We start from the raw sequence: 24,094 nt of genomic DNA on the forward strand, positions 1-24,094 counted from the left end.
CGGGCAAGGTTTTATGGCCTCACTTGTTGCTCATCGGACTCATTTGAATGGCAGTCGTTTGGAAACGCCGTCGCGTGCCTCCAGCAATTAATGTGTCTCTTCGGTGGACCTCGTGTAGACTGCTTTAAGACGACAGTGTCTTAATTTGCCTGGTGTTTAGTAAAAATCCAAGAAAATAGCAGTTTGAAGGGTGCATTTAATTGCAAATAAAGTTATGTCAATCCGGAACCGACATCTTGTAGTTGAATGTGGACGGGTAAACCAGAGATGGGTTTTAAAATAAGAGTGTTTAATTGTGCTAATAGAGAAGAATTAAAAATAGATAGCAAGCAACAATGCAGGGAGTCCTTGCCTTAATATATTCGGTACTTTTATATTTAAGGTAAATGTTAAGACGTTATTTAATTTAATATATTATACAAATGGTATAATTGGAAGGTGCATATAAGGTTATAAATTCTGTTTTATTTTAATTTTGTTGAAAGAGTTACCGAAAGAGGCTGATGGCGTGGAGTCCATTTAAATTACTCTAAACTATTATCCACAAATTCAGTACAAGGATATAGAAAACCACATTTCCACAGCCACTCCCAACTAAACAATAGTTCATTATTAATAATTCCAAAAATGACAAATTTTCTTCAAATTGTATACATTTTTTGATTAACTTAACATTCATTGACTGACCAGATTCGCTGTCAACTACATTCATTTACGCTGCAGACCGCCACCAGGGCGGGCTACAGCAGCGGCTGCCTTTTTCACCTCGTCAATTGCATATATCACGCGCTGCGGTTCAGTGAGAAACCAAATCCATAGAAGCACGCTATAGCGCCAAAGCTTATCCCTCTCCTTAAATGATCGAAATAAATAAATTGATTAACGGCGTTGATGCTACGACTTTGGCCAAAATTAAACTTACAATGCGCCCGACGACGTTTTCTAGGAAATCCGTGCGCAGGGATCGCACAGCCTCATCGAGACGACTTTGTTGCTGGGTGACATTGTAAATGGCGCCCAAATACCGCACATTCTCGAACATAGGCTGCACAAGGGGGGAATTGTAGACAAAGGGTCGAAGAGTCTGCTCCAAGCGCTCTCTAAAAGATAATTTTGAATGTTACTGAGTTACAGAAGAAAGGAGTTTCCAACTCACAATTCAGCCAGTTGATCCCTGGCAGTGACACAGGACTTCCTATCGAGCATGCTCTGAAAAGAGTACGAAAGCAGACGCCCGAACTTTTCGTATTCAAAAATACAAGCCTTGGCCTCGGTGGACTTTACATTTTGCCCAAGATGGGCTGACAACAGACTGGCAATTTCATGTACGAACTGGGCACAAATACCCTGATGGCTGGCATTGATGGATCGCATTGTCTGAATTCTCTGCCAGGTGGCCTGTGTCTCGATTCGCAACTCCTCTGAAGTGTCCAAACAGTTGCGCTTCTTGTCGCAATCCAGCTGAATCGCAATCCACAGCAATTCCGCATTAGACAAGGCATCCGATATGATTTTGGTCAGCTTCTTGTCGCTCTCGTGACGCTGCATCGCTCGGTCCAACTTCAGTTTGGTGTTCTCGAAGAGAACCAATTCAATACGCCGCTGAGTATGTTGCTGAATGTGAATGGTAAGATCGTTTAAGAGCGTATCGTGTATGTTGCTCAGCTGATGCTCGTTGAGCAGCTGCAGATCATGCATTTCTCGCGCCATATCCGCCAAACTATGGCACTGAATTTGGCCAAGATCCAGCTGGTCGATCAGAGCCTGCGTGGCCTTTGCCTTGGCCTTTGTCCTGATGTAGGACAGAGCATAAAACTGAATGCTGCAAAAGAGGAATCAGTCGAGTGTATTGCTTGTGTCATAGGACTTTGGTCCTTACCCAAGTTGCAAGTCCTCCAACTTGCTCTTCTCACGCAAAAGGTCTGCCTCCGCGCTCTGGAACTCATCGTAGTCCTGGATCTTGAAGTTCTCCTTCACATACAGCGTAAAATATTGCATGAACGAATCGCACTTGTGGAAATACTGCTCCAGATGTAGTTGATGCATGAAAAGGGGCGGCAGCTGCTGCGATGTAAAGGCTTTCTTGGCCTCGCCGCTCAGCCGGCAGTTCTCCCGCTGCAGTTCCTCCAGTTGTCTAGCCTTGGACTGGCACTCAGCAATCAGATCCTTCTCCTTGATTTGCAGCTCCGAAACAGTGCACTCCACCTCGCTCAGATGGTTGCTTATCGAGTGCTTCGTGTTTCTGCACAGGGAAGGTATTAGATATAGGGAAGGTATTAGATTTAAAAGTATTTTGTTCAAATATTTTATCCGAAAGAAACAAAAGTTTGTGTATATTGGAAGTCTTAGGGAATTCCTTCCGTTCCTTAAAGAGTTGTTAAAACTTTGAAAAAGAATACTAGTGTTAAGTAATCATGTGAATGGTTGTGTTTACATTGGCAGTTTAAAAGTAAAGTTTGACTACAATCCAAATTGTTTATATTCACTTCCAGTTCGCTCAAGAAAAATATCGGAGAGCATATAAAGTTCGGAAAAAAAGGACCCTTATTCAGAAAAAAATTATTAACTGTATTAAAATGCAACAGATTTATGTGAAATTAGACCTGTGGCTTGCAAATCCCAAAGCCAGAAGCAAATTCCTTACAACATGTCCTCCAGGAGTGCGGCATAGTCCCTCGAGGCTTCCTTGATCGTCTCAATCCCCATGGTCAAGGCGTCGACATCCTGCTGTGTGAAAACAAGGAGGCCCGGACTTTCCGACTCAATCTGAGCCAGCTTCAGCTCCCGCTCCGATTCCCCCAGCCACTCGCCCCGCTGCTGCATCTCCTTCCGCTCCAGAACCTGCCGCTCGGTGAGGATATTCTCATCCGAGATGTTCTCCGACAGGAACTTGAAGAACTTTTCCATCGGCTCTTCGTAGAGAATCCACTGATTCGAGTGGTCCACGCCCAGCTTTTTAAACAACGAGTTCTGCAAAATAAATGCGTTATTAACCGTAATTTAAAGAATTAAATGTGTATTTGTACACACGCTCAGCAGATCGCCCATGTTTTTAAAATACAACAAAGCAAGCAGATTCACTATCGATACCATCGATTGTTTTAAGCATCGCTATTAGTGACAATACTATTGGACGAAATTTGACGATATAATAATAATAAAGATGCTTGCGCAATTAGACAACTACACTTGAATTACTGCATTTTTAAACTTTTACCCACAGATTTAAGAAATTAAATAAATAAGTTGAGAAATTCAATCCTCGACTTGTTGCTTTTCTAAAGCAATTTCCTCGAATTCCTCTACATTCGACATGTAGAGTTCAATCCATCTACTATCGTGTAACTATTGACATATTTTAACATAACTGTCCACCACTAAAACTAAAATACCAAAACAGCTTAAAAAACGAACTAACGCAATCAAGAATTTGACTTTGCAACCCTGGTCCCGCATTTGGACGCTCTCCATCTGGCAACCCTACACTGAATGACAAGTAATTTCTGTTCGTTTTGCAAAATAAACTTGTAAATTAGAATATTCGTTAGCAATGGTAAGTAAGGGGCTCAGGTGACCGGTGTTGGTCCGATTAAGGCCATCAGGCCCATGGTCTTGAAAGGATCATACACGTGTTAATATACGCATTCCCTTTGTTTTGTTAGGCGCGCCGCTATGATTCCCGCACCACGATCTTCTCGCCGGAGGGCCGTTTGTACCAGGTGGAGTACGCCATGGAGGCCATTTCCCACGCCGGAACCTGCCTGGGAATCCTGGCCGAGGACGGCATCCTTTTGGCCGCCGAGTGCCGCAGCACAAACAAACTGCTGGACAGCGCCATTCCCTCGGAGAAGATCTACCGCCTGAATGAGTAAGTTGGGCCTCCAAGCTCTGAAATACTCTGAAATACTTGGTTTAAAAAACTTGTCTGGTTATACATAAAGCGATACTATTTTTTCTAGTTAGTGGCTTCAAATTTGCATTAGTTAATGATTTTGCAAAAACGCAGAGTGATTTTCGACTTCTTCCTTTTGGGGCAAATGGAATTACATTTAATCAGCTAAGTTTATCTATGATATACATACTTCCATACAAGTAAGAATGTTTTCATATCTAAACTTTCATCCAAACCTCTGAAACAAATATATTCTAGAACTGAAAACATGCCGTACATTTAAAAGAACAAAATATCCCCATGACTTTAAGTTCCTGCTCCAAATTCTGCAAAATTAACGAATATATAGAGTCTAAGTTCGTTTTTTCACATTTAATAGTGTTCTGTATAAATCTAAAAATATATGTATAGACTTTTAACTTTACAAACCTGGGAAGTGCCAAATAGGAGAAAAAGAACGACTCACTAACTTTTTTTTTAGCGGGGAAGTGAAATTTTTTAATTTTCCCCTTTGTAATTACAACCACAAGATGTACCTTAATAAGGACCTGGAGTCCTGGATGACCATTTTACTTCATCTAACTGATTTATTAATCTACCACCGAACTAAAACCTTTTTCGCCCCTTAGGAACATGGTCTGCTCTGTGGCGGGCATCACCTCCGATGCCAACGTGCTGACCGCCGAGCTGCGTCTGATTGCCCAGCGCTACCAGTTCAGCTACGGCGAGGTGATTCCCTGCGAGCAGCTGGTGTCGCATTTGTGCGACATCAAACAGGCGTACACACAGTACGGCGGAAAGCGACCCTTTGGAGTGTCGCTGCTGTACATGGGATGGGACAACAAGTACGGCTACCAGTTGTACCAGTCCGATCCGAGTGGCAACTACGGCGGCTGGAAGGCCACCTGCATTGGCAACAACTTCGGGGCGGCGATCTCCATGCTGAAACAGGAGCTGGCGGACAAGGAGAATGTTAAGCTAACGCTGGAGGATGCCAAGGACCTGGCCGTCAAGGTGCTCAGCATGACCCTGGACACCACCAAGCTGACCCCCGAGAAGGTGGAGATGGCCACGCTGCAGCGCGTGGATAACGCCACCGTATACAGTGTCCTGGAGAAGCCCGATGTGGAGAAGCTGATCGAGAAATACAACAAGGTGCAGGCGGAGGCCGAGGCTGCCAAGAAGGAGAAGCAGGCCAAGCAGCCGGCCAAGTAATCCCTAGGATGCATAATTATTGATTAAGGGTTTATCCTCATTTTTGTATTCGGAGAGTGTGAAATAAAATTTCAAAAAAGCCACAATCATTCTGCCCATAGGGATGGGTGTGCTGTCACTGGGGACGGCAAAATCAATAGATTCAAGATGCATTTTCTTTTGGGTAAAGGCTATACATATATACAATATGCATTTGTCTCAAATATTTTTTGGCATAAGATGCAGTCCAGAGCATGATTTCTGGTACCAGTACCAGCACCACTTATCACGTATCAGATCGTCAGCAGATAGAATCCCAATGCTTTACTTGGCACTGATTCCCGTGATTAGCTTGGGAGCAAGGAGCAGCAAGAGGGGCAAAGCATTGAATACAGCAAGGATGCACTCCATGGCTGACTGCGTCGAAACCAGATTTGCCTTGATGAAGTTTCATGCAGTTCTCTGGGGAAGTCCAAGGAGTAGTAGTCCCGGAAGGTGATGCTCCTGGTTCCCGTTCCTTGGAGCCAAAAGAAGACGATGTCCCATGGCCATAACGCGGATTTCGAAGCAAAGTCCATACAGCCGGCCAATGCGGTACAAACAATTGTCGGTAGGAAAGGCGAGAAACACCACATAGGTGTAAGTTTCCGGTATCTTCAATTGCTACCCGGCTCTCAGGCTTTCGGTAATGAATTCCAGAAACTCCAGCAGAACTATTGACCTAGAAGGGAAGGTGGCGGGTGTGTTCCAGCCGAAAAAGATTGCCTGAAAGTTAAACAAAACGGCTCGCAAGAGCAAATTGAATTCTGTGTGAATGGCATCGTAGGTTGGCCGTCACAGCGAAACACTGAATTATAACGAAATGGACGTTTTTCAGCACTGAAAAATGTACGCTCAAATATCGGTGTGAACGACAAAACGGCACGAACCAGTCTGGCAACGCCAAAGCCACGAACCACTCTGGCAACGCCAGACCGTACAAAACATTTTGAGAAAAATTCCGTCGCTTTTTATTTGCTGTTAAAAAAAAAGATTCAAATATACTTGCTAAACTAACGGTTCATCGGTTTCTATGAAGGGCTTTTCTTGTAATTAGCAAGTAAAGTAAAGCGGGAAAAACGCGTGGCGAAAACGAAGGATTGGAAAACATTTTTTCATGCGCGCGTGTGTGCGTGCGTGTGTGTGCCACAGAAAGTTGCAAGCAGCCTAGAGCTAAATAGGTTGTTAAATATTCCCTGTGCTCTTGCTTTATGCAATAACAAAATCTGCGAATTCGCCCATTAACCGTAAAAATGTGAAAAAAAACCAATGGGAATTTCTCAATGTTGTGTCAATACAGCGAGAGCGACGTACGAAAAGCCAAAAGCAAAGGAGAGGAGAATGGAATAACACAAAAAAAAAAGAGCTGAGCCACAGCAAAGAAGCAAAAGAAGAAACGCGAAGCAGGGGCTAAAAGAAAAATCGAAATAATAAAAAAAACCCGCACCCGTGTGTGTGCGAGCGAGTGAGATTCTGTGCGCGTGTGTGTGTGAGTGAATGTGTGTGTGAGAGAGTGAAACGTAAAAATAAAATTCAGCCAAATGCAGAAGCCAACAACAAAATGGATAACAAAACTACACAGTTGGATTTTAAATTACTGGTAATTAAATAATGTTTACCATTACCCCCTCCCCTTTTCCCCTACCCATCATCATATCAAGTACACATACATAGGCAGCTGGTTTGTGTGTGCGTGAGGAGTCTACATTCCGTGTGACTGCGACTGTCTAATTGAGAGAGCAGCAAAACAACGTGTAATGCGTAGGCCAGGAAGAGAGCGGCAGCGAGAGCGCGATAGAAGAGGAGGAGGTGGAGGAACAGATAACAAATGAAGTACAGTGTGCACTGGCCGTATTTATTGTTGTTTTTTAGTCGTTGTTATTGTTTTTTGTTGTTGCTGTAATGTGAAAAGGTCGCTGTGATTAAAATAAAACCGAATTTAGTTTTTCCATTCAAATCGCGCTCTGTCCCCCTTCCAATTGGAACTACGAAGCACCTGAAGTAAACAAAGAGACGCAGCTAATGAGTTTGAGCGGGAATTTGCGGTTCAAATATGAGTAACCTCAAATGCAAATGCAACGTATTTTTTCGGCGAGTGTAGCTGGCAAACGAAGGGTGGTTCTCAAAAATTCCCTCTATTTCTGTTTGCTTTATTATTTTAAAAGCTCCGTTGATTTAGAGCCCCCACAATCGCTTCTTGCACAATTTCCACCCACCCACAAAAAACACACATACACAGTGCGTCTGTGTGAACTTCCGCCGAGTCTTTTGCTCCATCCCGCCCACTCCCACTATCCCTATTCAAAGGCAAACCCATACCACTCCCATTTCCATTTACCTCCTCTTTCCTTCTGCGCCCCCTCTCATTCTCCCCCTTTCTTTCCCCCTTTCGTTGAGTGCCACATAATGTTATTTTTGTTTTTTTCTATTTGCCTCTAAAATGAATTGTAGTCCCCCTCCTTTCCCTCTTTCCATTTTGACTCCCCACTTTTCGACCCATTTCATCACTGCTATTATTCACTTTTGTTTTGTTTTCCTTCGTTATATTCGAGAAAATATTTATTTTTATTTTTATTAGTTTATAACAACATTTACATTTACTTTGGCCACACAAGCAAAGCGCACATTTACATAAATACTAATACTACAAATACTACAAAATCCAACAGCAACAACAACAACAAATCTCAAATTGAGCCCCAAGAGCAAGAGTTTGATTGTATTTCTCGCTCTCCCTCCTCCTTTAAATGTGTGTGTGTGTGTGTGTTGTTGTTGTTTGTGGGGCGAAGTGGGAAGGATGGTGAGAGAGGAAGGGGGAGGGAATGGGGGAGTTCTCTTTTTCTCTTGCATGCATATAAATTCGAGGCATTTCATATGCAGGTGCGAGCGAGATGGGGTAATCGAGTACGAATGTACGAAGCAAAGCACAAGTGCAAGAAGAAGAATAGTAAACAGCACTGCACAGTGGAGCAAGTTGTTGTTGTAATTAAGAGAAAAGAAAGTGGTCAATAAGATTTTAATTTACCGATTTAATTGCATTAAAATGAACTAAATAATTAAAGCTAAACATTTCACTGAAATAAAGTGCACTTAATGAGCACAAAAACAATTTAAAAAATCCCATTCCACTTGAATAGGAACACTCTGTGTGCTTTTTAATTAATTCCGTTTTGCAGTAAAACAATTAAAGTTTTTATCGCTCTTAATTGAGTTAACGACATGGATTGAGTGTCTTGTTTTTCCATCCCTTCCACTTGGAACTTGAATTGATTGCACTGTGTTTTGCTGTGCCAATTTCATTAATAAAACTCTGAAAAATAATGGAAAGAGAGAGGGCGATGTAAATGCTATTTTTATTTGATTAGTACAACTATTTGAACGCATGTGTGTGTGTGAGTTCCACTTTGAGAACTGTGTGTCCAAGTGCGAGGGAGATGGCGAGCACGAAATGTATAACATAAATTTTGCTAAAAATGCAGCCAACGTCATCTCCCCACCTCCCCCTTTCTTATGGTTCACCCATCCGAACACTAAATGTGTGAGTGTGTTTGTGTGTAGATGTGCTCATGTGTACATAAGTATTTTGAAGATAGCTCTTTGGGTCTTTATGTGAGAAATGAACAGGTACATAACAATTGCAAACGAACTAAATATTTCTGTGCAGCAACTAAAGCGGAATAAATCATGGCGAAAAATTCATTTATCGAACAGTCCGCACCTTCCAAGGGTTTTCCCCTTAAAAAAATGATTTTAATCCAGACAAAATATTTTCAACTTGTGTATTTTTAGTTCTCATAAACACAAGTACACAGATACGAGCATAAATTCACACAACCGTACACATACTCGCACACAAACTAACATTTAATTAGAACACAAAAAATTCTAATTAAATATGGCATTTGCTTTTCTCTTGCATTGTACTTTTCTTAGGCTCTTTATCCCACCTTTTCTATCCCGCTTTTCAGCTCTCTCGTTTTCTCTTGCCCCACAAACACACGAATTAAGTTTATAAATGCTTACATGCCCATGTGCTCGTACTTGTATTAAGTTTTCGTTATCTGCAATCTAAATTTACAACAACTTTATTGACAAATAAAACGCACAGCCCCCAGCGTTGCCACACAGATAGAAAGGGGAAATTATATATGTACATACTTACATATGTACATAAGTAGTAACCATCGATCAGCAGACTGAATTCGAAGTCTTTTGTCAAATATTACCGTTTTGTTTCTATTTCAAGTTGATTGATTTAAAGCAGTTTGACTAGGAGAAAGTATTTCTCTGTTGCTATAATCGCTTTATAGCCAGCTTAATCCGTTAAAATAAACGTCATAAACAAACCAATTGATTCCATTTCTTTACCTTTAAGCTAAAGGTTACTTTTGTAGATTTTGTATATATGTATGTATCAACAAATTTCAAGAACAACTATAAATAAATTATACCTTTAGAGTTCCGAAATATTACTTATAAGTAAATATTTTATATTTTGCCAAACCAAAATCTTAAAAGTAATAACTAATACGTGGTAATTAACAAAAATATTTTTAAAAAAGGGTTAGATTCTGCACGCCGAAGATTTTATTTCCTTGCAGTGTAAGTCCATACTGTTATTTGGCCAGATAGCAACTTCAAAATATATTTTGATAAAAACAACAATTTAAAACTTTTATAAATGGTATCATAATTGTGGTAAAACTTTGTAACGTAGTGTAGGTGACATATTCGACACGACATTGATAAGCCTAACTGTGGGAGTCATTATAGTCATTATAAGTATGTATGTCTTTCTCTCGGTTTCTCTGTTAATAGTTGCACGTACTTTTAGTTATAAAACTCCGCTGATCGGACGTCTATATCCTAAAGCTGTGATGGGAACAATTTGCTAGATTTCGATGTTTTTCAAGAACTTTGGGAATTTCTCACTTTTTTTTTATAAACCTGATGACCTTATTCTAAAGTTCTCCCTTACTGCCTTAAGCTAATTTTAAATGGATATCTATATAGTTGTTATTAGTGACCCTTAAAAATTTGTTCAAAGCCGTATCCTTGGCTTTTATTAAATTTTGAACAAGATGTTAACTACAAAAATTGTATATTACAACAGATTTAAACAAAAGTTTTGATCATTGAAAAGAAATCATTAACAGATAGATAGAATTATAGCAACTATGTATGTAAGAAGCAACATGTCCTTTGCCATTTCAATGCTCAACATATTTTTTTCATATATTGAAAGGCCAAGAATTACGGTACCAAATATCAAATTTCAAAACATTACTAATCCACTCCTATGTTTTTTTTTAAATCTAAAAACAATACCAAACATGAATTTGTGAAAAGGTAGGGTATTGGAAGGCGTTTAGAGCATTTCAGGGTTGCGACGTCGTTTACTTTTAGTGCCCCCCATTTTCTTCTTTCGCCGCCCGCCCTCCCCCTACGGCTCCTCACCATTGTTTCCCTCTCCTTTTCGCACAGTGGGTGGATGGGTTAGAAGCGAAGAGAGGGAAGAGAGCAGCCCCACATTGTGTTTGTAACGACTACAAATCGCTGCAAATACACAAACACACTCACACGGCGGACAAACATACATACATAATAGCAACATTGTGGAATGAGGAAAAGTAGCACAAATTGTGCGCTGTTTTAATTTCTCTGCCTCCGCTTTTGCTGTTTTTGTTTTTCTTTTCTATTTTTCGCCATCTTCGCTTGCTGTTTCTCTGTGTGTGCTAATCGCTTGCGCGGGCAGCGCAGTCGACGTCGCTGTCGCCGTGCTGTCTACGTTTCATTGAAGCAGGCGCGCTCTCTCCCACTTCTCTCGATTCTCACTTTTTCCTTCTCCCCCACTCTCCTGCTCTAATTGCATTAAATTGTTTGGAAAATAATAATCACTAATTGTGTTTGACGACAGTTATTTCCATCACCGTGTGTGTGTGGTGTGTTTCTGAGAGAGTTCGGCCGTTTAATTGAAACAAATGACGATTCTAATTGGGTCTTTAACGGGAATAACAAATATCCCGTATTTAGGTGGCAACCCTACCAGTCTCTCCCACCCACCACATTCCGCAGTTTGTTGTTGTTTTCCCTATGGAAATGGGCGGCTTTAAACGGAAGTTGGTAATTTATTTTCCTCTAGCGCAATAATTTAAGCACAGTGGGCTCAAAACAAATTTTTAAAGAAAGCAATCCAGTTTAGATATGCATAATCCATTCATAGATTGAATTTAAAATGGACACCATAAATAATGATTTTCGAATAATAAAGAACAACATTGTTTCATCAATAAATAAATTACATTGAGATTGTGAACTCAAGTAAACATTTTATTTTGTCGAAATCGGAGGATTTTTTAATTTTCAGTAAAATGATTTGGGAAGATATTGACCAGCCAAGGTTAGTTAAAAGTGCAAATGGCATGATCAATTCATCTTGTTATTTTAAATTAGAACAAAACTAAGTTTTGAATTCTTTCTTTACAATCTTACAACCTATAACGGTATCTTTGCTATTTTGCAAAACTTTGAAATCATTTATATATTATATTATTATATTATTTTTCAGGTGGATCAATCACTAAATCTACTGGACAGCCTCAACACGGCATTGCGGTGCGATGCTATTCAATTCTTGCTGCAGACGCTTAAGTGCAAGTACCCGGAGGCCTGCGACCAAGTCGTCAGGAATCTGTTCAGTCACATAGCTGCTGCTAATGACAACGGCGGGGCAGGTGGCGGAGGTGGCGGTGGCGGTGGCGACGGAAGGACCCAGCAGCTTGAGCTAGCGAGGACGAAGCAGCTCCAGCTGCTGCTGACCGCCAAGAAGGAGAAGAAGGAGCCTGGCACCGGCTGCGAGGCGGAGATCAAACGCGAGAACGACGACGAGGAGGCGGGATCGACGGATCTGAACCAGAACTTCGAGAAGATCCTCTGCAAGGAGGAGTTCCTGTGCCTCGAGGAGGAGGAGGAGGACTTCCTCGACGATGCGGACACGCAGAACTCGTCTTCCCTGCAGTTCCATGCCGGCAACAATGTGGACGCCCTGGCCCTGGGCCCCGGCGATCCGCTGGACCTGATCCAGACCGGCGTTTCGCTGCTGGTCAAGCGAAAGTATGCGGCCACCTTCGTGGACGAGGACCAGCTGGGCGAGGACGAGGACGAGGAGGCGAACAGCAACAGCAGCGACGGCAAGCTGGTGAAGCGCAAGCGTACCAACAACATGCACCTGACCGTGACGAGTGTGCGGCGGAAAGAGGAGCACAGCCGGCTGGGCGAGGGCTACGTCTTTCACGAGGACAGCCAGTACACGATGCGGTATCACCACAGCACCGGCGAGTTCAGCGAGCGGGCCTTCAAGGCCCAGCTCCGGGCTCTGCTCCGCCTGGCGCTCAGCCAGCACCACAAGCCATTTCTCCGGCAGTTCTACGAGAACTTTGTTGTGAATGGACGCCTGCTGGGCACCACGCCCTCGGCGCGGGTGCTGAAGGAGCTGCGCGAGCAGCGGCTGGAGGAGTGGCGACGCCAAAAGGAACGTCATCAGTTGGTCATCTTGATGAAGCAGAGGAACGAACTGCAGCGGGATGAGGAGGTTCAGCAGCAGCAGCAGCAACAGCAGAATCAGGAGGAGATCCAGCAGCAGGAGCAGGAGCAGCACCTGGATGAGATTCAGCAGCAGCAGCAGGAGCAGCAAATGGAGGCGATCCAGCAGCGGCAGCAGCTGCCAGCCATCTCGTTTGGCGACTCCGAACTGGAGTCGGAAACGGAATCGCAGCTGTCGTCGGCTGCCCAAGAGATTATGAAGTTCGAGGAGTTCATTGACGAGGGTGTAGGCGCGGGACGTCTGATCGATGGTCTGGAGATGGAACCCGAGATCGATGACATGCTGGCTGGCGCCGGCAGTGCCTTGGGCAGCGTGAACAGCGCCAGCGGACACAGCAGCAACAGCAGCAGCAGCGGCAGCGGGAGCGGCGGTAATGGGAATGGCATCAGCGGTGTGATAATGGAGAACAATAGTCATCATTCGCATCACCTGTAAGTTTGTTTTTTTTATCAAGAGTGTCACTTTTTTAGGAAAAATGTTAGCTTAAAATTGGTACACACTTATGTATTCGATCTTATGTTGTTGTTGGGGATGTTTAGATACATTCATTCTAGTTTTCTTAAATAGACTTCGATATTTATTTCTGAGAAGTGTAAAACTATACCTACCTATTGCTTATCCGACTTTTTTCTTTGCTTGCAGAAGTAGCAGCAGCAGTGCAAATCTTGTGATCAACGGCCTTACGTCAAGCAATAGCATCAGCAACAATAATAATAACAACAACAGCAACAATGGCAGCCTACACCGCCCGCAACTGACGCTGCAGGAGCAGGATCAGTTGGTGGCGTCTATGAAACCATCACACCACTTGCCCATGTCCATGCCCATGGAGAGCAGGGATCTTAAGGGCAGCCAGGCGGCGCATGGCAATCCCAACGTCATCATGCCGGGCGGCAGTTCGGCGAGTCACGTCAGCGAAATTCAAATGCACCAGCAGCAAAAGCTCTACAACTCAAGCAATAATCCCCTGTCGATGATGGGCGGCATGATGCAACAACAGCAGCAACAGCAGCAACAGCAGCAGCAGCAGCATGTGGCTCTGCCTCACCAGCAGCGGCAGATGATGATGATGTCGGAGGATTTCCCACAACACGGCACCTCGATGATGGGCAGTCGTCAAATGCCAGCCCTGGCAGCCTTGTCGAACTTGGGCGACACTCCTCCCGTCAGCGGTCAACTGAACTCCTCGCTGGAGCTGGACGACAATGACTTGTCGCCGGACGAGGACGACGACGACCTGGACCACGACATGGACGAGCTGGACGCGGCCAAGCAGCAACTGATCGACGGCGGCAGCAGCAGCAGCACCTCCCTGCAGGCGCCGCCCTCGCAGCACGGCAGCGGTAGTGGAGGCAGTGGCGGTCAGACGCCCGGCAGCAAGAAGGACAAGCCCAGCTACAACTGTCTGCTCTGCCCCAAGTCGTATCGCAAGCGCAAGTCGCTGCTGGACCACTACAAGATGCACCCGGGCTATTGCCACGACTGCGGTCAGCGCAATGGGAACACGCTGGAGGTAACTAAACTGTTTGGAAGAAAACAAATCAATCTAGTATATAGTATTAGCAACTGTCTTTTAGAAGTTCAGACATAATGAAAGCCTCATCAAAATTGGTTTATACCTAAATATTCAACGATATGTGTCATTTATATCTACACTTTTTAAAGTATTTTAATGTAATTACTAAAAAAATATTTAGTAATGTATAATTGCAAAGCCCTGAACCTTTAAACTCAATTTTTTGGCAGGCTACAGAGAGTTGTAAAGGTTTCAAAGCACTTCAATAGGTTTCTGAAAGTTAAATGTTCTGTATTTCTCAACTAAAGTGTTTTTAAAATAAAAAGCAGCATTCATTGTGGGCGGTTATACTGTTTGGCTGTCCAAAAAAATTCTAAAAGAGATAAGAAATTTTTTTAGGATTCAAAAAACCACATTAAAAGCAGAAGAAATTTAATATTAAAATTGAATTTGATATATGGAAGGAAAAAGTGTCTAAAAGTGTCAAACTTCGGGACTCAAAATATTTATATCAATCGTTTAGAAAGGCCATATAACCTATTATTAACATTCATAGATTTTAGGTATTTTAAATATATTAAATTATTAAAACATTAACTAATGAACTTTGAAATATGTACTTGCACAGTTAATAAAAAATATTATTAATTTTCAGGAAATAATCCACCACAACCGCACCATGCATGTGAAGGAGTTCCCGTTCGTTTGCGAAACGTGTGGGGAGTCGTACTCGCGCAAACAGCAGTTTCACGCCCACGTGGAGTCGCACAACAAGAAGGAAATCAAAAGTGAGTCGCAGTGAATGTAAATTTCACCAAGTTCTCGGCAGGCGGAGTTCCTTGGAAACAGCAACAGCCTTGCCCAAAAGCGTTTGAACCAGCGTCTAACCCATTCTATCTATTTTACAGCCTTTCCCTGCGCCGAGTGCGGGCTAAAGTTTCCGCAGAAGAAACTGCAGCAACACTTCGAGGAGACGGGCCACAAGGCCGACGGGGCCATCTGCGAGGTGTGCGGCGAGGAGTTTCAGTCGAAGAACGCCCTGTACCAGCACATCATCCGCGTGCACAAGCGCGACAACTTCTTCGAGTGCCACATTTGCCATAACCGCTTCACGCTGAAGGCCAACCTGGAGCGGCACGTGCAGCTGCACACCGAGATCAAACGGCCCTACGTGTGCGACCTGTGCGGCTCCTCCTACTTCACATATCCCGCGCTCAAGGAGCACTACAGCAACGCCCACGTCGACGTGTCCGAGTGCAAGTGCACGCTGTGCGGCAAGCGCTTCGGATCGGCCAAATCCCTGCAGCGGCACCTACCATCCCACTCGGAGGAACGGCCGCACTGCTGCAACTACTGCGATCAGGTAGGCCTTAACTACAATTGCATGTTTATTTGAAGGCTGAAGTTCTAGGCTAGAGATGCAGTTTTGTATGTGAAGGGAAGGGAAAACAATTATTGTTTTTAATTATCAACAAGATAAATATTTTCGGAGACTCAAACTGACCATTTTATTGGGAAACTAGTGGACACTCTTATTTGTTTTTAGACATGTTCAACCTGCCTATATCTATAAATAAAACGATATTTTTTAAATTATGCGTTTTAAAGTATTAAACGTTTTTTTTTTTTTTTTTTTTTTTTTTTTGTCCTTACTCTTTCAAAGAATTTGTTTTTTAAATGCTTAAATAAATATGTCACCAGCACTAAAATCGAAAATTTTTTTTTTTTTTTCCTAATACCCATGTAACCCCATAGTTTTTATAATATTGTAGGCACTCGGAGTTGACCTAATTAATTTAAATAATCCCTTTTTTCGAAGTACACAGTTTAAATTATTATTGCAACTAGTAAAAAATAAAAAAATAAACAAATAACTCACTTCTAATATTGTTTATTGGTGTCCTTGCAGACCTTCAAATGGAAAACGCATCTGGTGCGTCACAAGCAGACAATGCACGGAAACGAGCCGCCACCTCCTAAAAAGGGAAAGCAGCGCTTTCCCAAGACGAACGAAGAAGGTACGGATTGCTGAGGGTTTCCTTTAAACGCTAAAGCTAAAATATGACAATTTCCTTTCAGGCGAAATGGGTAGCTTGCCGGATATGCCGGGTCCGCCGCCTGTGAAAGCCACCAAAAAGGCGGTGACCAGCAAGGCGAAAGCGCAGGCAGCAGCCGCCGCCGCAGCAGCAGCATCCTCGCAGCAGCAACAGCAGAAGGGCTCCGCGGCCACGCCCACGCCGCCACCGCCAGTCTCGACGACTCCGGGCTGCCTGCAGCAGGATCAGTTCAATGCGGCCATGGTCAGTAGCAACAGCTCGCAATCCTCCACGGCATCCACGTCACAGCATTCGGTGTCGACGAGTGAATCTCAGCAGAATTCCATGTACAATCAGAGCTTTAATGCGGAGAAACAGCAGCCAGGACAGCAGCAACAGCAGCAGCAGCAGCCCCAGAATGCCTTGCATCAGCAACATCCGACGCCGCCGCCGACACAACAACAACAACAGCAGCAGCAACAGCAGCAGCCGCCGCCACAGCCGAGAGTTGCACCCGGAGAATTGCATCTGCAGCGCATGAACAGCTTTGGACAGGATGGCCAATTTCACTTTGAGTCCAACCCGGCAGCGAGTGCTTATCAGCAACATCAACTGATTAGCCAGTATCAGCAGCAACAGCAACAGCCTCAGCAGCAACAACAACAACACCATCTTGCCCAACAACAGCAGCACATGAGGAGCCACACGCCCCAGAGTCCACATCCGCCGCATCCCTCGCAACTGCAACAACAGCAGCCGCAGCCGCACTTCAGCTCCCCTCACCACATGCCGCCGATGCACCATCAACACCAGCTGATGATGCAGCAACAACATCGGCACAACCAGCGATCGCCGTTGCATCACCATCCTGCGGCCCAGCAATTGCAGCAGCAGCATCAGCAACCCTCGCATTCCCCACAGCATGCGAGACTGCAGTCGCCACAACCTGCTCCAGTACAACAACAACAACAACAACAACAGCAGCAGCAGCAGCAGCAGCAATTCTTGCAGCAACAGGCCACCGACTCCTGGGGCAACATGAACTTTGGTAATCCACCCAGCAACCAGCAGGTTGAGCTCAAAGATAACAAATTCTATATAGTGGAGTCGGCCGAGTTCCTAGGGCTTCCAATGAATGTGCCGCCTTCGCCACAGCAGCAGCAGCAACAAGCAGTAAGCAAACCACAGCAGCAGCAGCAGCAGCAACAACACGCTCAACCGCAGCAACCAGATCCAACTCTCGCCGGTGACCTGATGAGCTTCCAGCATATGTGGCCGGCGCCTGCGTTTGGCCAAACTCCACAACAGCAGCAGCAGCAGCAGCAGCAGCCACAACAACAGCAACAACAACAGCAGGCGGCACAACAGCAACAACAGGCCCAGGCTCAGGCGAATTCGAGTGATCCCCACAACTACAACAACATCGGCAGCATACTCACGAATCTCATTGACACAAATCCCGCGCCAATGGAGTACAATTTCGACCTGATGCAGCAGCAACAAGCGGCGTCGTCTCAGCAACAGCAACAGCAACAACAGGCGGCTCAGCAGCAGCAGCAGCAGCATCACGGCGCCGGCAGCTATGCGAGCGGTTTGATGCGCAGTGGAGGCGGCGTGTACGGAGGAGCCTATGACCAGCACCTGAGCGATCAGCTGGTCAGCGAGCAGCAGAAACAGAACAGCTTTCAGCCCTACCATCCACATGGTCTGCAGGCGCAACAGCAGCAGCAGCAGCCATTGCATCCGCACCTGCTGCCCCCGCCAGTGCCGCACAGCAACGTGTACGACCGCACGGGAGTTGGAGTGGGAGTGGGAGTAGGTGTCGGAGTGGGTGTGGGCTATTCGATGCTGGGAGACGACCCCAAGGGTGTGTTGCCGTCCATGATGGGCGGCATGATGCAGCAAATGCCGCCGCATGGCCAACAGCCGGATCTAATCTACTACCCAGTGAAGAACGATTGACAGTCGAAGCATCATCAGCAGCAAGCTCAGCAACCGAATCACCATCACCACCATCGCTGGTGGACAGAGCCAGCCAAGAGAGGCGATGTTTTCCACTGAAGAAACAAGCGAAAACAGGAAACAGAATACGGAATACGGAAAACGGAACAAGTTCGCTTAGATTGTAAGTGTAGGGGGGAGGGTGGATGTGTGTGGACGCGAGTTGGAGTTGTAGATAGGGCAATCCACATATTTTTTTGAAATTAAGAGCAATAACATAAAGATTAGAGCGGAAAGAGCTCAGAATTTCTAATCCGACCGGCGCTATGATACGTGTATAAAATGTAATCATTTACAAAGTACATCAAATAAACAGAAGCATGTATACATAAATAAATTCAGACATATACATAGTAGCACCTAAGCAAAGCAAAGCAAGAGCAAGAGCAAGAATTAAATTAAAACCTATAAATAATAAATACATATATAAATTATATGAAACATATATATATATATATATATATTAGAAATAAGCAACTACAATAATGGCAGACCACAAGCAACTTTCGAACAAATTTTATGCTAATTTAACATTTACCATACAAGTTATAAATGCAACACTACACAAATACGTACGTTGATGTATAACCAAAACAATCCAACATTTATTCATACATATGATATCTATGTTAACCGCGACAGACCCCACCCCCCTCCCCCCATATTGTATTGTAGATGATTGATTTGAGCTTGGGTCGGGTCATGCATCACAAACGGAAACAAAACAAAACAAAACAAAACAAAATAAAACAAAATAAATGAAAACAAAAGTACACGACGCTTTGAGCCCGGGCCTAGACGCCACACAAAGTTGTAACCATATCATGAGGCCTCTTCCCCGTATAATTAATTGTATTTTCGATAGTGCTTGTTATTTTCTATTTAGTTAACGAATTGATTATACTTATAAAGCCTTTCTGCTGATTACCGCCAGCCACACTTTTGTTAGATTAGTGCCTAAGTCTAGTTGATATCCCAATGTATACCCCGACATATTGTGGCTTTTTACACCCAAACCTTGTATAGCTACTCTATAGCATTTTCGATTTTTTTGAAGCTCCCCTCTCTCCTCCAATTCTACTTGCGATTTATATAATTCAATTTTGTTCATGAACATGAATTTCCTTAAATTGAAGACAAGGCCCCAAACATTTAAGTTAATCACAGCGTTGTTCTTGTTTTACACATTATTCAAATTCAGCAACATAAGAATTTTACATTTAAGTGAAAGTTTAAAACGTTAAATGTGTAAGCATACTTTTATGAACAAAACAAAAGCAACACAAAAAAAAAAAAAAAAAAAAAATGAAACCAACAACAAACTTCATTAAAATTAGGTTTGTATTCTGGATACAAAAAAAAAAAAAAGAAGCAAAATGGCAATTAAAAAGAAAGAACACAATATAAATACAATTTGTATATTTAATAAAAATAGCAAAATAAAAATAAACTTCTTTTAAAAAATGTACAAAGCCATCTTTGTCCTGCCCAGTTATCGGTTTATTAATAAACATTATTTAACAAACAGCCAACAGCTAACCAATTCCATTAGTTGACGCCTCCCATTAGATTGACCACCCGATTCTTGTACCGCTTGGAGATATCCCGCTCGATGTGCGACTGCAGCGTGCGGGTCTGGGCAACCAGCTCCTCCAGGACGGGATTGAGCTGCTGCCGCTGTTCCCGCAGCTCGATGGCCCGCTTCTTGAGCGCCTCCCGCGTGGACCGCAACTTCTCCACGGCCTTGGTCATTTGCTGCAGCTTGGTGGCCAGCAGATTGGCATACTTCGGGGAGTGCTTCAGCTGGAAGAGATGCCGCGTCTGCTCGTCGGAGGTCTGCTGGATGATCTTCTCCACGGAGCCGAGAATCTTCCGGATGCTCTCCGCGTCGTGGGTGGCAATGTTGTCCATGAGCGAGAACATGATGTCGCTCGAGGACTCCAACTGCTTCAGTTCATAGAGTCGCAGGCGCAAAAAGGACTCCAGTTCGAAGATTTCATCCAGGAATCGATCCCGATAGTTTGGCGAATCGAGCAAGGAGTAAGCCTGATCGCCTGTGGCAAACAGAGTGTTTATATAACTTGGATTCCCTTTCAATGCCTTCAAATGCAGTACTCACCCTTGGCAGTGCCACCATCCATGCCTGTGCCCTCCACCACTATGCCGTACTCCTCGACGGGAATGTCAAAGTTGATCTCCACCGCATCGGTGGGAGCACTCTCGATGCCCCAGTCGATGTTGCCTCCATCGTTCTCCTGAAAGTCGCCGTAGTCGATGATCTCCGCCGAAACGGTCGAAGAGGTGCCGCCATTGTCGTCCGTTCCGAAGTCAATCTCAGTGGCAGCATTGTCGTCCTTGCTGGCGATGCCCTCGCCGAGGTTCAACCGGATGGGCGGCTCCTCGACGGCCAGCGGTGCCTCCTTGTGGATGTACTGATAGACGGTGGTGTTGCCGAACTCCACCAGGTGGCTGAGGATGGGCAGCGCCTGCTTGTTGCCACTGATCTCGGCGTACAGATCGATGCCCGGCTGGATCTTAGCGATGTCGATCAGCGACTTGGCGTACAGCTCGGGCAGACCGGCCAGCACCTCCACGAACTCCGCATGCAGATTGTCCCCCCGGACGCCCAGTTGCTCCAGAAGGGCGGCGTGTTCGGCCAGCAGTTGGCTCTCCGGTTTGTTCAGGTCGTTGGCTCGCTTCTGGCTCTCGTCGGTCTGCTGCTCCAGCTTGGCCATCTGCTTGCGCAGCCCGGGAATCTCGTAGTTCACATTCCGCACAAAGATCTGGGCCGTTTCGGCCAAATACGTGGCGTTCTTCTCGTACAGGCGGCTGATCTCCTGCCAGTCCTTCATGCGCTGGCTGCCGTATGTGCCGAACACGCTTTTCGTGTCCTTTTCCGTCTGCTTCAGGATCTCGATGATCTCCTTGACATGGTAGTAGTTGATATCTGCAAGGAGGAGGCCGTATTAGTTGGTAGCTCCACTTGGTCACACACCCTAGAACCTACTCGTCCTGGCCAACAGCTTGATCAGCTGGTCATTGGAGGGCATGTCCTGCAGGGCGCTACTGATCTTCTTGTGGATCTCCCGAATTTCCTGTTGCACATTCTTTGGCACGATTCTGCGGCTGATGAGCCAATCCTGCAGCTTCAGCGTGTGAATGTCAATGGGAATCTCGGACTCCTGTGGGGGTCAAATGATATGATAGAGTTTATTGTCAAGTGGTTTGTTGTTCAAAACAAAAAACTTACATTCATTTTTAGTCAATATTATGTTTGTCCACGCAGGCTGTTTTTGTTGTCACTGCCAGTGTGACCAGACCACTGCTTTACACGTAGTGCGGACACAAACCATTATTTGTGTGCTGGAAGGGCCACAAAATAAGACATTTACACTGCGGCTTTAGATTTCCCTCTTCTTTTGCTTTTACTTTTGTATTGGCTTTGATTTTGCTATTTTTTTTAAATGTACTCTTTTTTATTTGATTTTCCGTTTTTGGATAAATGGAATTTTTGAATTGTTATTGATATTCAAACTTCCATCGTTTTAGTTGGATTTTCTTAGAAAGAGACTAAAAATCGCACAAAGTTCGTTTGCCATTTAGGCCAAAAGTCAAATCAAAAAACGAAAGCTGAGTTTCAAATAATTCCTATTAAATATATTTTGTTTTCAAACAAGGGTAAATCAAAAACTAAGCAACGGATCCGCGGACCGACTTCCTTGAGCGTTCCTGGGCCTAAGCTGAATAGTCATTGGCAATAGCTGCGGCATCGGTATCGTCCCTGAACATCTGAGCCACTTGGGCGCTGGGCAGTACTTTTTGGGAGCTACCCGTCTTGGTTTTCCGCCAGATGTCCCACTCCACTGGGTGCATTTTCTTCTTGTGGGAGTGCATGTTGGCGTTCGAGTTGAAGGTGCGGGGACAGAATGGACACTTGTAGAGAGGCTCGCCAGTGTGCTGTGCCATGTGCTCCTGCAAGGACCAATTATTTCAGTCAGAGAATACCCTAAGTGATCAATGGTACCATCCCACCTTAAGGCTTATGTCCTTCTTGAAGGTTTTGCCACACTGTTCGCAGGTGTAGATCACATTTGAGTGGGAATAGCGCTTGTGACCGATCAGCGCGCGGGAGTTCTTGCAGCTCTTGCCACATTCCGTGCAAATGAACAGTTTGCCCTCGTCGTTGTGGCGCCTCAAATGCTGCTTGAGATTATCCTCGTCCTTCAGCCAGCTCTCGCAGTCCGGACGCGGACACTTGATGCGTGGCCCGCTCTCCTCGAAGTGCAGGCGAACGTGCTTCTCGAAGACGGCCTTGTCCTTGATCTTCTTGCCGCACACATGACAGATGTTGGCCGCCTTGCGATGCTGCATGCTGATGTGGACCTGCATGTGGTACTCTGTGGCGAAACTGTAGAAAAAGAATACAAATTAGCATGGCAAACTGTACGCCAGACTGGAAATTACGCACGCATTGTGTTTGGGGCACTGGGGGCAGATGAACTTGCGCTCGTTGACGGGCACATGAGAGCCCTTGTGAAGCTCGAGCAGATTGCGCCGCGAGAAGCGCTTGCCGCAGTCCTCGCACTGGAAGTCGCAGTCCTCGTCGGGCACATGGTGTACCAGCCAGTGGGCACGCAGCACACTCGAATTGGCAAACACCTTGCCGCAGTCCTTGCACCTGGCGGGGGAAAATGAATGAATGCCTGAGAAATCATTATGTGGAATGGGACACTCACTTGATGTATTCGGGATTCTCGTGCCGCCTGGCATGCTCCTGGATGAGGCAGCGCTTGTTGAGCTTGCGACCGCAGCACTTGATGTAGGGCCGCTCCTCTGGGTGCTTCTCCTTGAAGTGCTCGCGGATGCCGTCAAAGTCCTCGGCCAGGAAAATGCACAGCTCGCAGCCCATGACTATGTAGCGCTTGATCAGCTCCTCGTCCTCCTTGCAGAACGGTGGCAGCCGCTCCATCTTGAATATCCTCTTGGGTGGCCCCCGCTTGGCCACGACCTTATCCTTGCTCTTCCTGCCCGCCCTTTTCGTCTTGGCCGGCTTGGCCACCTCCCGTTTGCGCTTGCGTCCGCTCCGGGTAACAATCAAGTCGTCGGCATCCTCCTCCTCCTCGTCGTCGTCGTCGTCCTCGTAGTCCTCGTCCTGATCATTGTTGGCGTCCTCGAAGATGAACTCCAATTCGGGGGACTGCCGCTCCGTTTTGATGCCCACCTTGCTGTCTTCCGGGGACATGGGCTGGCTCAGATCCAGCTCGTCCAGCGGATTCACGTTCAGCTGGGCGCTTACATCGTTGTCCACGGCCAGCACGTCGGCGGGCATGAGCACCTCCTCCGGCCAGGAGGTGTTCACCATCTCCGGATCCTGCTTGAACTTCGAGGTGGTGGCGTAGATCACCTGGGCCTCCTGAATGGACACATAGAACTGGTGGAACTCGGACACCTGCGTCCAGCAGACGTTACAGATGACCTTGGATATCTCGTCGTTGGGCAGGACCTGTCCGGGGTAAGAGATCGAATTGGAATCAAAGCATTTCCATGATGGATTGCAAGTGGGTGAGGGGCAGGCGGCTTGCGCTTACCTCGAACCAGAAATGCTGCCGCAGCACCTCCGCCACCTTGTTCTCCGCCGAGTCCACATCGAAGATCTGTAGACACATCTGGGCGCCGCTCACTCCGCGCAAACACAGGCGGCAGATATCCATTTTGCATTTATTTGATAAAACTATATATTTTTTTTAGTAATTTACATAGCGCTGGCGATGGGAGTTGTGCAACTATCGGCTGTGTCGTGCCGTATTCGCGGA

At 45.3% G+C, this 24,094-nt stretch overlaps 5 protein-coding genes across 5 annotated transcripts; 2 read left to right on the forward strand and 3 right to left on the reverse strand.

The window, feature by feature from the left end:
- Positions 1 to 397: 397 nt before the first annotated feature.
- On the reverse strand, positions 398 to 3,133 carry LOC108145372 (augmin complex subunit dgt3). The gene is made up of 6 exons (XM_017270766.2): positions 3,031 to 3,133; positions 2,645 to 2,970; positions 1,880 to 2,242; positions 1,157 to 1,822; positions 923 to 1,100; positions 398 to 852 (listed from the first exon to the last, which is right to left on the reverse strand). Exons 1-6 carry the CDS (start codon positions 3,091 to 3,093, stop codon positions 709 to 711), a joined length of 1,740 nt encoding a protein of 579 aa, XP_017126255.2. The 5' UTR covers positions 3,094 to 3,133; the 3' UTR covers positions 398 to 708.
- A 301-nt stretch (positions 3,134 to 3,434) lies between these two features.
- On the forward strand, positions 3,435 to 5,193 carry LOC108145548 (proteasome subunit alpha type-4). Its single transcript, XM_017271048.2, has 3 exons — positions 3,435 to 3,553; positions 3,663 to 3,868; positions 4,522 to 5,193. Exons 1-3 carry the CDS (start codon positions 3,551 to 3,553, stop codon positions 5,105 to 5,107), a joined length of 795 nt encoding a protein of 264 aa, XP_017126537.1. The 5' UTR covers positions 3,435 to 3,550; the 3' UTR covers positions 5,108 to 5,193.
- An 834-nt stretch (positions 5,194 to 6,027) lies between these two features.
- LOC108145469 lies at positions 6,028 to 19,563 on the forward strand. Its single transcript, XM_017270919.2, has 7 exons — positions 6,028 to 6,725; positions 11,694 to 13,159; positions 13,371 to 14,241; positions 14,900 to 15,032; positions 15,153 to 15,607; positions 16,154 to 16,262; positions 16,324 to 19,563. The coding sequence occupies exons 1-7, from the start codon at positions 6,687 to 6,689 to the stop codon at positions 18,240 to 18,242; spliced, it is 4,992 nt and encodes a 1,663-aa protein (XP_017126408.1). The 5' UTR covers positions 6,028 to 6,686; the 3' UTR covers positions 18,243 to 19,563.
- A 126-nt stretch (positions 19,564 to 19,689) lies between these two features.
- On the reverse strand, positions 19,690 to 21,605 carry LOC108145545 (CDK5RAP3-like protein). The gene is made up of 4 exons (XM_017271045.2): positions 21,532 to 21,605; positions 21,289 to 21,463; positions 20,401 to 21,228; positions 19,690 to 20,335 (listed from the first exon to the last, which is right to left on the reverse strand). Exons 1-4 carry the CDS (start codon positions 21,535 to 21,537, stop codon positions 19,830 to 19,832), a joined length of 1,515 nt encoding a protein of 504 aa, XP_017126534.1. The 5' UTR covers positions 21,538 to 21,605; the 3' UTR covers positions 19,690 to 19,829.
- Positions 21,606 to 21,912: 307 nt separating this feature from the next.
- On the reverse strand, positions 21,913 to 24,070 carry LOC108145479 (transcription factor grauzone). The gene is made up of 5 exons (XM_017270933.2): positions 23,870 to 24,070; positions 23,018 to 23,784; positions 22,750 to 22,959; positions 22,314 to 22,689; positions 21,913 to 22,253 (listed from the first exon to the last, which is right to left on the reverse strand). Exons 1-5 carry the CDS (start codon positions 23,990 to 23,992, stop codon positions 22,017 to 22,019), a joined length of 1,713 nt encoding a protein of 570 aa, XP_017126422.1. The 5' UTR covers positions 23,993 to 24,070; the 3' UTR covers positions 21,913 to 22,016.
- Between the last annotated feature and the right edge of the window lie 24 nt (positions 24,071 to 24,094).

This window comes from Drosophila elegans, unplaced genomic scaffold, assembly GCF_018152505.1.
Source record: "Drosophila elegans isolate 14027-0461.03 unplaced genomic scaffold, ASM1815250v1 contig_520, whole genome shotgun sequence".
NCBI classification, from domain to species: Eukaryota; Metazoa; Arthropoda; class Insecta; order Diptera; family Drosophilidae; genus Drosophila; species Drosophila elegans.